This window comes from Leucoraja erinacea, chromosome 20 (assembly GCF_028641065.1).
Source record: "Leucoraja erinacea ecotype New England chromosome 20, Leri_hhj_1, whole genome shotgun sequence".
Lineage (NCBI taxonomy): Eukaryota > Metazoa > Chordata > Chondrichthyes > Rajiformes > Rajidae > Leucoraja > Leucoraja erinaceus.
The window spans coordinates 6097915-6115445 of NC_073396.1; the positions used below are offsets into that span (position 1 = coordinate 6097915).

A 17531-nucleotide genomic window follows, 5' to 3' on the forward strand; every position below is an offset into this window, starting at 1 on the left:
TTGTGTATTTTCTGTTTTGCTTCATAGTTATCAATACTTCAGGACTCGGTTCAACTGCCGGGAGTTCTTCAAGTTAGTTGGGAAATCGAAAGTTAATACCTTACGGAGAGTATCAGCAAGAAAGCAACGTATTCTGAGTGATGCCAAGATCTGCCTGGTAAGGATGAAGTGTTAAGGCTGATGCAAACCTGGGGTTGTTGAACCCGTTATCTTGGCACACCTCCATGTGATCGCATGGTTTGAATTGATATTAAATGTACAACCCTGACACTTTGTCAATAATTGCGCTGGGTGTAAGTGAGGAGGTTTATCAGGTCTGTTCAATTTAGTTTATTGTCACGTGTACCGAGGTACAGTGAAAAGCTTTTGCTGTGTGATAACCTGTTATCAGAATGACAATACATGATTACAATAGAGCCCTTTATAGGAATAACATTTAGTGCAAGATAAAGCCAGCAAAAGTTCGATTGAGGAAAGTCCGAGGGTCATCAAAGAGGTCGATAGTAGTTCAGCACTGCTCTCTGATTGTGGTCGGATGATTCAGAAGAGCTAACGCTTCAGTACATTCAATGAATTGTTGATTATTCAGTTGTCAGATGCCAGTCCCAATTGTTGATGACTGTTACGTCCCATACCTACTTTCTTTTCATGTTTATGCAGCGTTTCTGGGTGAAGGTGAACACCAGCATTCCCAAATTATAAATAATGATAATTAATATTCAGTCTGATCAATAATATTCAGTAAAACTCCACGACCTTTTGGAAAGTAGCCAGAGGTTGCATTTTGAAGGAATTGTTAGTAGAATCTAGTCCTGGGAACAACCACCCGTTTAAAGTCATGAGCATTTTAAACACCATTGTGTTCAACAGTGTGCGAATAATTTGAGATCCATTTAGCTGAAGCTGAAACCCACAGTTGATGTTAAATTGATAACCAGGCTAAAAATGTTTACCTGTGCAGGAAGGAACTACAGGTGCTGGTTTAAACCAAAGGAAGTTACGGGTCGAGTCTGAAGAAGGATCTCAACCCGAAACGTCACCTATTCCTTTTCTCCAGATATGCTGCCTGACCCTCTGAGTTACTCTAGCTTTTTGTGTCTAAAAATGGAACATGTTCTTGATATGCTGATATATGGTGGCATATTAGTCTACACAACAAAAGAGCGATCTTACAATGTTAACCATTTGACAAAAATCCAGGGAATTACTGGCAACAAGCTGACGAAGGAGAGTGTGACCACATTCGGTCGATTAGTCTGTGAACTTGATGGAGATGCAATCCTGACATCTGATATAACTATTCTGGATGAATTAAAAAAATGTGGCACCTATCAAGAAGATCAGAAGATTGCAATTGAAGTTCTCCTCAGAAATGGAAAAAGCAGATATGGGTGAGTGTGAAATGCTCATCCTTTACAATACAGATCACATCAAAAGTTTCCGTAGTTGATGTTTCACTACGTCATAAAGGACTTTCTAAGAAGAACGTACAGATTCTATCAACAATCCAGTGGAAGCAGGTGACTTGAAATAACAACATTTTAGTTCCTGATACATGCTCCTCTAGGCACCATGTTATAGGAAAGATGTTGTGAAGATGGAAAGGGTGCAGAGAGGATTAGTGTGGGCAAGTTGGGCTGAAGGGCCTGTTTCCATGCCGTATTACTCTATAACAAAATCCATGGTCAACATATGCTTGCCCAAAACATTCCTGTGCGATGAACATCCTTACCCTGTGGCTGGGTCTATTGCAGACTAATTGATTATTTGGGAATCATTTACAGAGAGAGATTTTTTGTGTTTTTAATTTTGGAGATCAAACTCACTCAGATTAGTAACTAAATCTCATGGGTATATCTTGAAAGGATTTTCATTGTAGAGTAGAGACAGATAGAGAAGTGGAAAAAAGGACCTTTGGTCCATGGTCTCTATGCACCCATCTACAACGCCATCCTCCCTATTCTAATCCCACTTATTTTCCTGCATATTGCTATTAATTCCCCCACCAGATTTTGCACACTGGGGGTTAATTTACAGTCACCAATTAACCTGCCACATCTCATGCCATTGTGGATATGGCGAGAAAGGAGGAACACACCGAACACGGGTGCAAACTCCACCCCTGACAGCACCCAAGACGCAGGAATGAAACTGGGTCTCTGGTGCTGTGATACAGCGACTCCCACTAGATACGCCATCTGTGTGGTCTTAGATATGTTCCTGTTGCAACCTTGAGAGCACGAAGGTTGGATTACTATGATACCACTTACAGCAATGCTTCATTAACTCTGAGATATTTTCATTTGTCTGCAGTGTTCCTTCATCCTGGTCCTCGTCTACCGATACAAAGCATTGGAAATCTTTGTTTGTGCCTTGACTGACACATGGAGGTGAATCGACAGGTACGCTTTACCGACACAAATTTCATTCAAGTTGACAAGTTTGAGAAATTGTACTTCTTTGAATTCCTTGTTTAGACTAATAAATGTAAGATTTAAACTTGAACATAGGAATGACTGAAGAATCCATGGTTCATTATGTGCTGCCAACCCTCTCCTTGTGATTGAAATCTCATTTAGGGGATTTCTCTTCCCTTTGACCACATTGGCTGTGCCTGCCTTGCCCTCCCCACCCCTACTTCCACCACCCCAAGACCAATATCCTCCCATCCAATCCTCTCTCCTCGCCCCGAGTCTTCAACTTTGATCTGGTTCCAGCACCCTGGTGATCCTCTGTCAGCTCCCACCAGCAGTTCAGCCAGTGTCCTAGGCCTCTGCTCCGTGTTCTCTATCATCATGGGTTTGGTGAAGTTCAGCTTGGTCTATTTCCAAGTTGGGATGGTGAGTTGCTGTGCTGCTTGTACTTGTAATCCTCTTGTTCCGACATATTTCAATGGTTCAAATGGTGCTTTATTTATCACGTTTGCAACTGCACAGTGAAATTATTTTTGCATATATGACACACGCAGGCACCGCCGTGTTATGGCACCATTTCCAAAGTCCAGTTGGCCCGCGGGCTCAATGCGCTGGAGCAGTTCCTGCGAACCGACATCCCTCTCCTCTACTTGTCCCGGCCATCTTTGTGTCCCGGGAGCGCCTCTCGCAGTCGACCTTGAAGGCGCTGGAGGCATTACTGCGGTTCACCCTCCTACGGGCCCTTGTTCCTCATGTCCAATGTCGCCAGCTCACTCCTAGTTCCGCCTTGCCCCAAGACTTTGGCAGCACTGCAATTGAGATTCAGACTGATGTTGGATTGTTAAGGAGATGGATTGATACCAAAATGCCAACTGTTTTCATTCATGCAGGATATTTTCTCAGACAGAGATGTATAATTAACAATGTGTTTAACGTCATCCTTCAACTTTTCTACTTCCCCCATGCAGCCAACCCTTGATGCAGCTCTGCCAATATCTTATCAAGGCATCAAAAAAAAACACGACCTCGTGAAGAAGTGTTGAGATTTATTGAGCAGCTCAAGTTAGGAAGAAAGGTCGAACCAATACTGCAAGTATGTCATCAGTATAAGCATGTGTTGACTAATTGGTGTGGGGTAAGAGGGGTGTATTATGTGTTCCTGGGTTGATAATCTGCAAACAAAGGCCCATCGAGTTGTCCGCACTGACCAACGATCCCCAAACAACTAACCTATCCTACACACCTCGGGGACAAATTCCAATTTTACTAAGCCAATTCACCTATAAACCTGCACGTCTTTGGAGTGTGGGAGGAAGGAACACTCTCCGAAGATCCCATGTAAATCCAACACTGATCACGGGGAGAATGTACGGACACCCGTAGCGAGGGGATCGAACTGGGTCTCTTGTGCTGTGAGGCAGCAACCACTACAGCGGCATAAACGTGCCGCCCTAAAGTATAACATGTTAAGGGTAATGTTGGATAGGGAGTGCAGCTTTCAGATCCAGCAGTGATGAAGGTCAGTTACAATATCCTGGCTGGGGAGGGTGCAGCTAGGAGGGGTATTCACATGGTTGACGTTCCCATACACCTGTTGCCCTCACCCTTGCTTGGTGGTGAAGGTTACGAGGTGCGGACTAAAGAACCGTGGCCTGGTTTCTTCATGCTTGTTGTCAGGGTGCAATGGGCATTTACGGTGTGCCGGAGATAGAGGGCAATGAATGTTTGAGGGTAGTGGATGGTGTATCAGGTCATTTAATGATCCTTTCAATAGATTATATCTTTCCTACATCTGTAGTTATGTATTGAACCCATATCGTTTACCACCACTCCTTTTTAACCCCCTCTATCACATCTGAAAACCCTTAACCCACAACGTTAATCTGCCTTCCTGCATCTCCATCAACTACAGAGGTTTGTATTTGCAGCCTGTACAGTGGGAGTGATAGCCTCCTGAGGACATCAATGACCTTGACGCCTGCAATCTACAATGCAGCCCAGTTGGACCTTTGTTTGAGTGATGCTGTGCTGAAAACGATAATGTTTCCACAACTGGGATCTCTTGCCTTTGGTCAAACTCAGCTGAAAATGCTGAAAATGAGACTTCTACAGGTATGTAATCTCTGTGTAAGGACAGAGGATGAATCACACACTAAGTTAGATTAGTTCAGAGATATACACGCGGAAAACAGGCTCTTCGGCCCACCGAGTCCGCGCCGCCAGAGATCCCCGCATATTAACTCTCTGCCCTACACCCCACTGGGGACAATGTATACATTTATACAATGCCAATTACCTGTACATCCTTGTGGGCGTCTTTGGATTGTGAGAGGGAAACCGAATATCTCGGAGAAAACCCCACGCAGGTCCGGGGACAACATGCAACCTAACTCCGTACAGACAGCACCCATTTGTCAGGATCGAACCTGGGTCACTGAAAAAACAGCGCTGTAAGGCAGCAACTCTAACCTACCGCTGCACCACCAATGCTGCCGTCCCCGCCACTAATTGTGATAGACGATATCACAATATCAATCAGCTGATTGAATGATGTAGTAGACTCGATGGACCTGAATGGCCTAATTCTGCTCCTATGTTCATTTGGTCTTATGATCACCAAATAGAAAGATATCCCTAATAAAAGGAGATAAAAACCATGTAGTTCGTGTCAAGATTTTCACCCTGAATCAAATTGTCCAGGCACTTGGTGTACTGCCATTTATTCTTTGTCAAATAGAGTCAATAGGGGTTGGTTCATGTGTTGCTGCCTTACAACGCCACAGATCCGTGTTCAATCGTGACCTACGGTTGCTGTCTGTACTGAATTTGTATGTTCTCCCCATGACCGCATGGGTTTTTCTCTGATAGCTCCGGTTTCCTCCCACACTCCAAGACGTGCAAGTTGTATGTTAATTGGGTTTGGTAAAAATTGTAAATTGTCCTTGTGTGTGTGTAGGATAGTGCTTGTTGACATGGTGGGACAATGGGCCAGTTTCTGCATGTATCTGTATCTCCAATGGAAATAATGGGATTTTAACCAAATTTGAACAGGCAGGAAGGCTTCAATTTAATGTTCCGTCCAAACTTTCAGCACCTCCAACAATACAGAACTTGCTCAGTTCCAAGGTTCTCCCATCATCGCTCCACCATGAGGGTTTGACCAGGTAGTCATGTGAAACTTGCTGGCGTATCTGTTCCAAATCTTTCGGGGGGGGGGGGGGGGAGGATCCTCCCGGGGTAGGTGGGGGGAACCACATAGGGTGGTAACTTCAAGGTGGAAATCGAAGAGAAGTGGAATCACATTGTGCTTCGGCATTTCAAACTAAAGCAGAATTGCAGCAGAATCTTAACAAGGTAAAATGAAGGCTAACGTTGTTGATATTTTCCATACAGATTTATTCCAGTGGCCTCCCAGAAAACCAGCTACAACTGGTATTGGGCAACATCTCCATCGTGTTCAATGTAACAGAAATCAACAGCTGGAATATCACTCGAGTGGAGACACTTTCTGCATTATTGAGGCGGAGAGCAGGAAAACATAACGGTACTGACACCAGCCCATTGTAAACTTACCGAATTGTGATAAGGTGTGGATAGAGTGAATGTGAAGAGGATTGCTTCCACTAGTTTGGCGAGTCTAGGACCAGAGGCATCTAGAATAAAAAGACGTACCTTTGGAACGGAGATGATTTCTTTAATCAGAGGGTGCGGAAACTTGGAATCCATTGCCTCAGATGGTTGTGCGAGGCCAAGTCATTGTAAGGTGGATATTGACAGATTCTCGATTAGTACGGGTGTCAGGGGTTATGGGGAGAAGGCAGGAGCGAGTGGGGATTAAGGAGGATAGATAGATTAGATATGATTGAATGGCGAAGTAGACTTGATAGGCTGAATGGCTTAGTTGTCTGCTCCAAGATCTTATGAATTTATAATTTTCTTCACAAAAGTTATTTTGATCTTATTCCACTATTAAATTTAGAATAAACCAAACATCACAGAGCTGTTTGGAATTTATTTTGTGTTCTCCAAACACCCTGTATTTCTACAGGTTAAAGCGCATCATTACAAGATACCTCCGGTTCAATGATGTTCTTAATGCAGTCTCTTTGAAAGCTGTTGGTGGAGGCAACTTGTGCATTCTGGACAGAGAGCAGCTGGTGAACATTTCAAATCTGACGTGAGTGTCACAGCTCAGAGCTTGATTGATGCTTTGTGTCTCTGCAACTTGGAGATGTTACATTTAATCCCCTCGTCTAGATCGTTAATCTCTATTGTAAAATAACTGGGATCCCAGGCATTGAGCCTAGCTGCCCTACCATCCTGAAAACTGGACCGGTTAATTCCTACTCTTTGTTTCCTGTCTGCCAACCAGTTTCTCCATCTATGTCAATACCCAACCTCTAATACCATGTGCTCTAATTTGCCCACCGCTTGTGTGAGGACCTTGTCAGAGTATTTTTGAAACTCCAGATGCACCACATCCACTGACTCTGATCCATTCTACTTGTTACATCCTCAAAATCAGAATCCTCAATTCCAGAAGAGTAGTCAAGCATGATTTTCCCCTTATAAATCCATGCTGACTTTGTCCGATCCTGTCACTGCTTTCCAAATGCGCTGTTATAACATCTTTAATGATCAACTCGAGCATCTTCAAGCATCTTCCCCACTCCTGATGCAAGGCTAACTGGTCTATTTATAATTCCCTGTTTTCTCTCTCCCTCCTTTCTAAAAAAAGTGTGTGTTACATTGGCTACCCTTCACAGTCCCAGTCCAATGTACAAACTCCATAACAGACAGCACCCGTAGTCACGATCGGAGCCCGGGTCTCTGGTCTGGCGCTCTGAGACAGGCGAGCAACTGTACCGCTGTGCCCCCGTGTGGTTGATTGAGTGAAACACACAGCATGGAAGCAGGCCATTCGGCCCCCGTGTCCAAGCCCATCACCGATCACTCTAGTCCACCTACCTTTTGCAGTCCCTAACCTGGTGCAATGGTTTTGAAACACAAACCGAGACTGACGATGTAATCTTACTCCCACAGGGACGCCCCTGGGGCTCTGGAGTTTTCTTCTTGGTCCTCGTCGGTCCAAAAAACATCCTTTACAATCAGGCCCTCCTGGCACTGAAACCTGAGCAAAAGAACCCCATCACATACTATCAACTGATCAAGGAACGTTATATTTGTAAGTAAAATCAACATGTTTATTTTACTCCTTCTGTGTCTGATTTTGATGGTGGTCTCATGGTCGCTTATCCAAAATATAATATGCATGGGATCCACGGTTGACTGGGCTTTTTCCAATTCAGATCTGGGTTACTCATAGATTAAGATGCACCGAGATACAGTGAAAAGGCTTTGCTTTGCATCAATCCAATCTGATAGATTGGTTTGGTTTAATTTAGATGAGTTTATTTAGTTTCATTTCAATTACATCTAGGTTGGTTGATCACATGTATCGAGCTACAGTGTAAAAGGAATTTTATCGTGTTTTTCCAGACAGCGAAAAGAGTTACACGAATAGACTCGAACCATCCACCAGTGTGCAGACCCAGAATAAAGGGAAATAACGTTGTAGTGCAAGATAAAGTCCAGTAAAGAGGGTTATAGATTAGCCGAGGGTTCCAATGAGGTCAGATTGGTAGCTTAGCACATTCTCTAGTTCTTGATCGACCTGGTTCAGGCACCTGATGATATCTGGGAAACACCTGCACATTGAATCTGGGTGTAAAGTCCTTGCATGACTTGTGTACCTCTTCCCTGACTGGAAGGTGGGGACAATGAGAGGAGTGATCATGGTGAGACTAGGCCTTGATTATGCTGAATCCTTGCAGTGTTGAGGTGTAGATGGGAGTCACTGAATGGAGGTTGGGTTTGATGTGATGGTCTGGGGCTGTGTCCATAAGTCTCTGCAGCTTCCTTGCGGTCTTGGCTGGAGCTGCACGGCTTGTGAATGTGCAGAACTGCAGCCTTCATCCTGAGAAATGTCTCTGTTCCTCCAGGCGGTGCCACAACTGATGACTTGAAGTTTCTTGCAATTAATAAAGTCAACATGGAGTTTGGAATCTTCAAGAATTTGAATCCAAAGATATTGAAGTGCAGGTACAAATGACCGGTGACACGCCTCTGTCTGCTTAAGTATCTGCAACGCTCGTTCAGTTCCTTTACTTAACATCCTCTCTCAGTGCCTCGCCTTCACACCCTCTGATCATGAAATTACTGCCACTGATTACCAACATGTCATGGTGGTCTCCACATTTACAGCTGACTTGTCAAAACGTTAATGAACGACAAACTACTTCCCTATATTATGACTGACATGATTTATCCTTGATAGTGCGATATCTCCCTAGTTTTGCTCAATCGTGAACTGGCAAGTTTCTATTCTCAGAATCTGCCGCCCAGAACATCATCGACCTGCTCGGGTTTAACCTCCAGCTCTTCGCCCGCCTATTAATGTAGTGAATGAACGTATTGGGTGGGGTGGGGGCTGCAAAAGATTGAGTGTGAAGTCCGCAAGCTTGGGTTGAAGGGGAGGTATTCCAGATTATGTCAATGAGTAACTTGTTTCCACAACCAGCCGAGAAGACCCTTGCAGTGAGTTCATTTATCAACGCGGGTGGAAGTAGATGTGGAGGATTTACTGATTCGTGGGGTGAAACTGTGTAAATTCATTGCCACAGACGTGCGTTGCGAGCTCAGAGCAATGTGTGTCTTTTTAGACGGATATTGAAGAATGCTGATTAGTTGGGTGTTGGGGATTATTGGGTGAAATACAGAGAATGGGGGTTGAGGAGGTTAGAGACAGATTCATCCTGGATTGAATGACCGAGTAAGACCTGGCGAATGGGACTTAACCTATTGTGCGCCGATAGCTGATGAACTTATGAAGTAGTAATAAAACATTATCAGTACACGCACTGCAAGCACCCTAATATATTGTCCCTATAGGGCTCTAAACCTTATGACTCCTAACCCGGTACGATGACTCGGCATGTTTTAAACATTGGGATAGTACCGGGGCGCGTGGCACGCCTCAAATACGTCGCTCTAGCAGCTGTCCCCGCAGCCCACCACTCGTTATGTGAAAAAGTTGCCCTCTTAGGTTCCTATTAAACTCTTTTTCCCTTCCACCACCTCTCACCAATAGTCCGTGCTGATTTTCACTATCCCCTGCTCTTGCAAGAAACCCTGCGAAAACCACCCGAACTAGTGCTCTTGTGATTTCTGTACACCGGCGTCTTGTTAGTTCACACACGTTTCAGCTGCCGTCCGCGTCTGAATAGATCTGACGAGACCCTGTGCCTCATTTAGCTTCCAGATGTTTAGGCCGACATGGTGCCAGACTGGTAGAGTTGCCTGCCTTACAGCGCCAGATACCCGGCTCTATCCTGACTCCTGGTGCTAGACTGATACGGAGTTTGTACGGTTACTCCCAGTGATTTCCTCTAGCCAAATCGGAGTGTTAATAATTCAAAGTCTGTTAGTAACTACTTCTAACCTTCTCAAACATGATGGCAGATATGTGCGAGGCAAGTGTGAACGGTTAAGAAGCTTGATTTGAATGCCTTTTCTATCGTACCCGACCATCACACAAATTTAAACTCTGTTAGTGTCTGACTGCACTCGTCATTGTGGAGAAACAGGAACTGTAGATGCTGGTTATGTTAAAACATAGGCTCCAAGTGTTGGAGTACAAAACACAGCGAGTCGGCTGCATCCTGGGAGCAAAAGGGACCAGTGATGTTCAGGTCGGGACCCTTCTTTTGACCAAACGTCACCCAGTCCATTTTCTCCAGAGATGCTGCCTAACCCGCTGAGGTACTCGCACTTTGTGTCTATTGTACTCTATCATTAGTGGGGCCCCAATTACTGTTATGGCCTCACGATGGGACATGGGTGATGACATGAAATAAAAGGTTAATTTTTTAATTATTTCCCCCTATGAGCAATAAACACTCACATACCAACGTTGCTTTGTTGTTTGTTTCTCAACCAATCTCCATCTCTTGAACATGCGTTAATTCTCTTTTGAACAGTTCGGCTTTGAATGATTTCCATGACTGCAGTTAGGGCAAGCCACTAGCAACTTCAATATCACAAGGACAGTGTATATGGGCAGATACCAGAAGTAAAAGCATGTCATGACTAGAAAAGCACACACTAACGTCAATGGCAGATTGCAATTAAATAATAGTCATGGTCATAAAGTCACACAGCGTGGAAACAGACCCATCGTCCAACTTGCCCACACCAGACCAAATCATGTCCCAACTCTACAATATTCCCAGTCAGCCTGCATTTTTGTCCAGGTATACCTCTAAACCTTATCCTATCCATGTACCTGACTAAAGGTTTGTTAAAACATTGGAATAGTCGCTGTCTCAAACCCCTCCTCTGGCAGCTGGTTTCCATACACCCACCACTCTTTATGTGAAAAAGTTACCATCTTACGGTCCTATTAATCTTTTCCCCCTTCACCTTAAACCAATGTCCTCTGATTCTCAATTCCTGCTGCTGCAACTGGGCAAGAAACTCTGTGCATCCTCCAGATCTATTACTCCTTGTGATTTTGTATCACCTCTTTTTAGATCACCATAATAATGTTAAATGTATGAAGACTGCATGGTCGTCTGACTTCCGTGCCACCCTTTAACTAACTGCCTGTTGCTTTGAATTGCTGTTTAGTGAAAACTATTTGCTCATCGTTGTTAGTGAACGCAATATTCTGGGATGTTATAATCTAAGGCAAACTTATTTTCCTCTGCAGCCTGAGCTGCTGCGTTTAGGTTTAGCAGTACCCTCTTGTCAAAGTTGTTCCAGTGCTTCACTGGCCTGAAGCCTCCGAACATATCTGGATGTAAACGGCCCTGACGGTTTTCATTCAGAATCCTCAACGACCAAATTTATGGAGGGCCCCAGACATGTTGCACAACAGGTAGTGCATCTAGCGAGGCAACTTAGACCATTTTCAGTGATGCGGTAAGACTTCTATTTTGTATGGTTCAATAATACCACACTCAACACTTGTCTAAACCAAATATGTCAAAGGCCTTCGATGGAGGGGATGTGTATAGTGACCACCGGGAGGAACATTCAATCTGTTCTCATCAATCAAGCGTCACCTGTCGCTATTGAACCTCTAGTTTGGCAATAAATGTCTTACATGCTTTCGTCCCGATGGTGTAATTCAATTGCCAACGTCCATTGGTATTTTTTAAGAGAGACATTGACCGATTCCTGGATTAGTTGGTGTCAGGAATTCTGGGGATCTGGAAAATACAAACCATAAATGGATTGAGAGGGAAAGATACGATCAGCCATGAGTGAATGGCTGAGTAGACTTGATGGGGCCGAAATGTCCTTTCATTCTGCTACCTGGTATGAATTCTGAACTAATGAAAAAGGGTGAGGTCATATGCGAACAAGGCATCTCTGTGTCAACTGCTGACGTGTGTTGGTTTGTTTCAGACACCGGAACACAACATTATTCCCCTGATGACAAAAACAACTTGTTCTGAATGGCCTTGTGTGAGGTTGTGAGGGACCAGGAGAACAACTTGTCCATTCCCGCCTTTCCTGAGGAAGTGGGTTCAGGAGCAATTTCCTTCCTGTTCAATGCTGGCATTTCCCAGTCGGTTCTTGAGGTCCGTTGCTGAGACGCAGACATCCACCTCGTGGAGTTTTACCGAGCAGTGTTAGTGGACACCCTCATCCTTTGACAATCATCTGTTGCATGCATGTTGCCATTGAGCAAGTAGACCCATGCGGATGGGGGGGCAAAAATTATACGTGATACACTGCCATGGAGAACCACCCAGTACACAGTGCCTTACACAGGCAAGGGTCATTCTGCCAATTCAACAGCATTCAATCACCAGGGTAACCTTTTACACAAGTGCTGCAAGCCGCCAGGTTGTCCCTTCAGGGTTATTTTTTTCATGTGAAAAGCCGATCCTCTAAGATCAGAGAGGCGGTGAGAACACAAAAAAGGAAGATGAGCTAAGCTCAGGAACATTTGCCGGTATGTTGAAAACTAATCTTTGTCAGAGTTTTTTAACATTATTACACATGCAATCTTTATGGTACAAAACTACCTTTTCAGTTAGCTGAGTTTGAGGCATCCGTTTGGGAAAGATCCTAATGTTTGTTCTCACAATTGAAAGGTTACTATTGATCTGGTGCACAACCAAGTAATGACATAATATCTATTTGTTTAGCTTAAATGGCCTTGAATTATGGATTTGTTGAACTGCCACGTGTAACACGGGAAACTGTGCTGAGGACAATGGATCTTTGGTTACCACCTTCAACACACAGGTAAGATGGAAACGACATTTGTAAATGATAAGAAAGAGAATTGACTTGTAATTCTTATGCCCCAATATTTCACCGTTGTTTGTTAGTCCTGGGCATAATTTTAGCTTCCAGATGTTTAGGCCACATGGTGGCAACAGTGGTAGAGTTTGCTGTCTGACACGCGCTAGAGACACGGGTCTCGATCCTGACTACTGGTGCGGACTGTACGGAGGATAAGCGTGTGGGATAACTGGATGACGCGGACCTCATTGGGCCGAAAGCCTGCTGTTTCCTCGCGCTGTATCTGTAAACTAAACAAAACATTTCCCATGAATAAGTATAATTTATAGTGCAACGTTTCCATATTTATTTTCTTTCTCTCAGCATTCCCAGTGCTTGGATTTTGAAAATGGCAGCGTTACATCCGTGAAACTATTTCCAAAGTTTTGTGGTTTGCTCATCTGACCGAATGCATTCTTCCTGACTCCTATGGTAAAAGCAAAATTAATGCAAGCATGAGTGTTGTTAATTATGATCTTTGCGACATATTAAACCTGTATCTGGTAGTGTAGTACGGAGACTGCAAGATGCTGTTTAACCACCAAGATTATATACCAGATGCTATAGTACTCAGTGCAGCCGAAGTCAGCAGCTGGAATATCACTCGAGTGGAGACACTTGGCGCATTAGTGCATCAGCCACTGGAAAACACAATGGTACGAAAACCAGGAAAATATAAACGCAAACATTTTGCTATCTACAGACATAGGGTGATGTAATCTGGGAGCTAGCTTACCAAAATGTGACATACTTGGGACATTGCTAGTAGAAATGTGTAGGAAGGAACTGCAGATGCTGGTTTACACCAAAGATTGGCACATCAGCAACTCAGCGGGTCAGGCTGCATCTCTGGAGATGGAATGGGCGACGTTTCTGGTGGAGACCTAAGAACACAGCTAACAATGGCCTGTTTCCTTTATCATCATCACTTTTTTGCATATCTTTCATTCAATTGTTCTATATCTCTATACATCACTGTCTACATCTCTTGTTTCCCTTCCTCCTGACTATCAGTCTGAAGAAGGGTCTTGGCCCGAAACGTCACTCATTCCTTAATAGAAGGAATGAGTGACGTTTCGGGCCAAGACACTGCCTGTCCCGCTGAGTTACTCCAGTATTTTGTGTCTATCTACATTGTTAGTTGAAACTGATTTCCAACCAGCTCCTTGCAATAAGGTGAGAAAATGTGCACAAAATGGTACGTGGGTTACAATCAATACGAGCTAATGAGGGCCATTTACCAATGGATATTTTAAAAAGAATAATTCCATCCTAAACATTTTTTTATTTAATATTTCAGAAATGTCAGGAACAAACATCAAAGATCATGCTAATTATTTCTATTTGACAATGAGTAAACTAGTGGGCGGCACGTTAGCACAGCAGTAGAGCTGCTGTTTCACAGTGCCAGAGACCTGGGTTCAATCCTGATTACAGGTGCTGTCTGTGCAGAGTTTCTCCATTCTCCCTGTAATTCTGTGGCTTTTCTCTGGGTGTTCCTACTTTCCAAAGATTGCAGGTTAATTGGCTTCTGTAAATTGCCCCTTCTGTGTAGGATGCGAAAGTAGGACAACATAGAGCTAGTGGGCCAAAGGACCTGTTTCCACTCTGTATCTCTAAACTAAACTACTGTAAACTAAACTAACAGTGCTCTCCAAATATTCATCAAACAGGTTAGATCCATTATTGCAAGATTTCTCCAGTTAGACGGTAATCTAAATGCAGTATCTGTGAAAGGCATTGGTGGAGCCAACTTGTGCTTTTTGGACCAAGAACAACTGAAGACCATTTCAAACTTGACGTAAGTATCACATTTTTTAATTATGTTTTCTGATAATGCCATCTGAACAAGACTTGGTCTAAATAGCAACTCGTGCAAGTAAAAATGCAGCAATGAATGTTGCATCATGGGTGGGAAAGGTTTGCAGGTTTTGTGTTCGTCTTCTAGGTCTGCACAATTACTTGAGAGTCTTCAAGGTATAACAGAAGTCTTTATTACATTACTTCAATGCTGGCACCAAGACAACTCAAAAATGGCTGCACGCACATAATCTGACTGCACACTCACACACACTCTCACACACACACGTACACACACATACACACACACACAGCCACACACATGTACACGTACACACACACACACACACACACACACACACACACACACACACACACACATGTACACGTACACACACGTACACACACACACACACACAGAGGATAAATTATATACAAGACATCCCCCTTTATCCTGTGCAGCGCCACCTGCTGCACGGGAGGAGCAACTGGTCCTCCCACCCCACACAGTCCACCAAACATCACAGCAGGGGGTTGTATGGGTCAGTGTAGACATGTGTGGTTAGCTTGGTTGGGCAACTTGATTGTCGTGGATGAGTTGGGGCCAAGGGGCTGTTTCCGTGATGTATAGCTCTATGAATCCTGTCATTTTTAATTATTCCACTTTTCACCACCATGAAGAGGAATGACTCTCATAACTACAATTCTAATTTATTTCTGCAAGCCTTTCTCCTTATATATGCATTGGGTGGGTAAGGAGAGGGACAATGTTTCTCTGGCGATGGAGGAGATGGCTGCAACAAGTCTTTATGGTCAGCTGGACCTGGAACTTTGGAAATGGCACCAAAACCTGGCATCTTGCATATGGATTCAGAGGGCTGTATCTGTACATTATGTACTTAACTGGGAGTGTACTTATGTATGGCATTAATCCTACTGATCCGTATGGGTGGCACGGTGGTGCAGTGGTAGAGTTGCTGCTTTACAGCGCCAGAGACCTGTGTTCGATCTTGACTACGGGTACTGACGGTATGGAGTTCTCTGCGTGGATTTTCTCCGGTGCTCGGTTTCCTCCCGCATTCCAAAGATGTACAGGTTTGTAAGTTAATTGGCTTTGGTAAAATTGTAAATTGCCCCTGGTGTGTATAGGATAGTGTTAGTGTGCGAAGATCGCTGGTCGACATGGACACGGTGGGCCGAAGGGCCTGTTTCCATGCTGTATCTCTAAACTAAATTAAACTGTATGCAAAAAAAAGAATTTCACTATCTTGCAATACTTGCTAAGAATCATAATCACAATAATACTTTATTAGCCAAGTATGTTTTGCAACATACGGGGAATTTCATTTGCCGAGTCAGTCATACAAATAAAAAGCAACGGAACACACAAAATACATTTTAACATAAACATCCATCACAGTGCCTCCTCCGCACTCCTCACTGTGATGGAAGGCGAAATAAAATTCGATCTCTGCCCATTGTTCTCCCGCCCTTGGGACCTCGAGCCGTCCGTTGACGGAACGATCTTGACTCCAGTAGTCAGCAGCGGGCCCTCCGCATCGGGGCGATCAACTCCTACATCGGGGGGATGTCAGCTCCCCCGTGCCGGACAATCAAACCCCTGGTTGGGGCTGGTTGAGTCTCTCTGTGTTTGTTGGCGCTCCCGACATCCACGGCCTCTCCTGAGGCTCCCGTGAGCTCCCGATGTAAAGTCCGCAGGCCGCGATTGGAGCGATCCCAGGCAAGGCATCAACTCCGATGTTAAGTCCGCGCCCGCAGTGGAGACCAATGTCAGTCCGAGGAGGCCTCCAGCTCTATCGGTGATAGGCCGCAGAGCGACCGGAGAAGGTGATCCAGAAAGTAATCGCATCTCCAGCAAGGTAAGAACCTGAAAAAAAGGTTTCCCCGACCCCCTTCCACTCCCCCAACATAAAACTGGAGAACATTAAAACAAACTTTTAACAAGCACTAAAAAAAATGGACAGACTGTTGGCGGGACTGTCATTTGTAAAGTGCCCCTGGTGGTATGAATGGAACTATTGAACCATTGAGTCACTCAGCAAGACTCACTTGTGCCTTCCCTCTACAGGGATGCTGGAGCATTGGATCTCTCTACATGTTCACAGCAAAAGAAACGTGTACTTTATGACTTGGCCTTCACCACTCTGAGACCCCAAAGACGTGACCCAATACCCTTCTTTCAGCTGATGAAGCCATATGTTGGTAGGTTAAAACGTTTTTGTTTTATATGCATCATTATTTGTAATTTTGCACATTTTTTGTGACAAAAATATGACGGTGTGCTCCATTAATAAACGTGTGTCACATGGATGGAAAACGTTCCTTGTGCCTCCATTTTACTGCTCCACGACAAAATCTCCTAATCTAAGGAAATTCTTCTCCTTCCCATGGGAATTCTGTGTGACCTTCTCCCATGGCTACCCCTCTGTAATTCATTCTTCAATCAGTTTAGATGCATTATTAAATGGAAACAGGTTCTTCGCCCCACTGAGTTCACGCTTTCCTGCTCCTTGACCCCCCCGAGATGCTGCCTAACCCGATGAGTTACTCCAGCACTCTGTGTCATTATTTGTAAACCAGCATCTGCAGTTCCTTGTGTCAATGACCTTAAAAATACATGTTCCTTATGTAACCGTTCAGTAAACCCTTCAAAGTAAACCCTTCAAAGTCAAATCCTTCAAACCCTTCAAAGTTCCAGTAACGCTTGCGTTCCCTCTCTCTCTCCATCCCTCCACCCTAATCATCTTGCCAATTTCACCGTTTGTATTCCTTCATTATCACATGGTTCCCAGTCAACAATGGACCATTGTGGGCTTCATCTTTTTCTCTGCCTTGTTCTGTACCGTCCCATACCTCTAGTACCCCCCTTCCTGACTTTCAGTCTGACGAAGGGTCTCGACCCGAAAGGTCACCTATCCTTTTTCTCCACCAATGCTG

At 44.2% G+C, this 17531-nt stretch overlaps 2 protein-coding genes and 1 long non-coding RNA gene across 3 annotated transcripts in view; all 3 read left to right on the plus strand.

Moving 5' to 3' along the window:
• The window catches only part of LOC129707109 (uncharacterized), a 58260-nt gene extending 54803 nt beyond the window's left edge, over nucleotides 1–3457 (plus strand). The window contains exon 38 of the mRNA XM_055651899.1: nucleotides 3383–3457. Within this exon, the coding sequence (XP_055507874.1) occupies nucleotides 3383–3457 (75 nt within the window). The remainder of the gene's footprint in view (nucleotides 1–3382) is intronic.
• On the plus strand, nucleotides 34–2340 carry LOC129706690 (uncharacterized). The gene is made up of 3 exons (XR_008725092.1): nucleotides 34–157; nucleotides 1201–1391; nucleotides 2314–2340. It is a non-coding gene; the product is annotated as an uncharacterized LOC129706690 (long non-coding RNA).
• A 9885-nt stretch (nucleotides 3458–13342) lies between the features above and the next one.
• The window catches only part of LOC129706691 (uncharacterized), a 98776-nt gene continuing 94587 nt past the window's right edge, over nucleotides 13343–17531 (plus strand). The window contains exons 1-3 of the mRNA XM_055651089.1: nucleotides 13343–13429; nucleotides 14447–14574; nucleotides 16663–16796. Coding sequence (XP_055507064.1) covers nucleotides 13427–13429; nucleotides 14447–14574; nucleotides 16663–16796 — 265 coding nt within the window. The 5' untranslated portion in view covers nucleotides 13343–13426. The remainder of the gene's footprint in view (nucleotides 13430–14446; nucleotides 14575–16662; nucleotides 16797–17531) is intronic.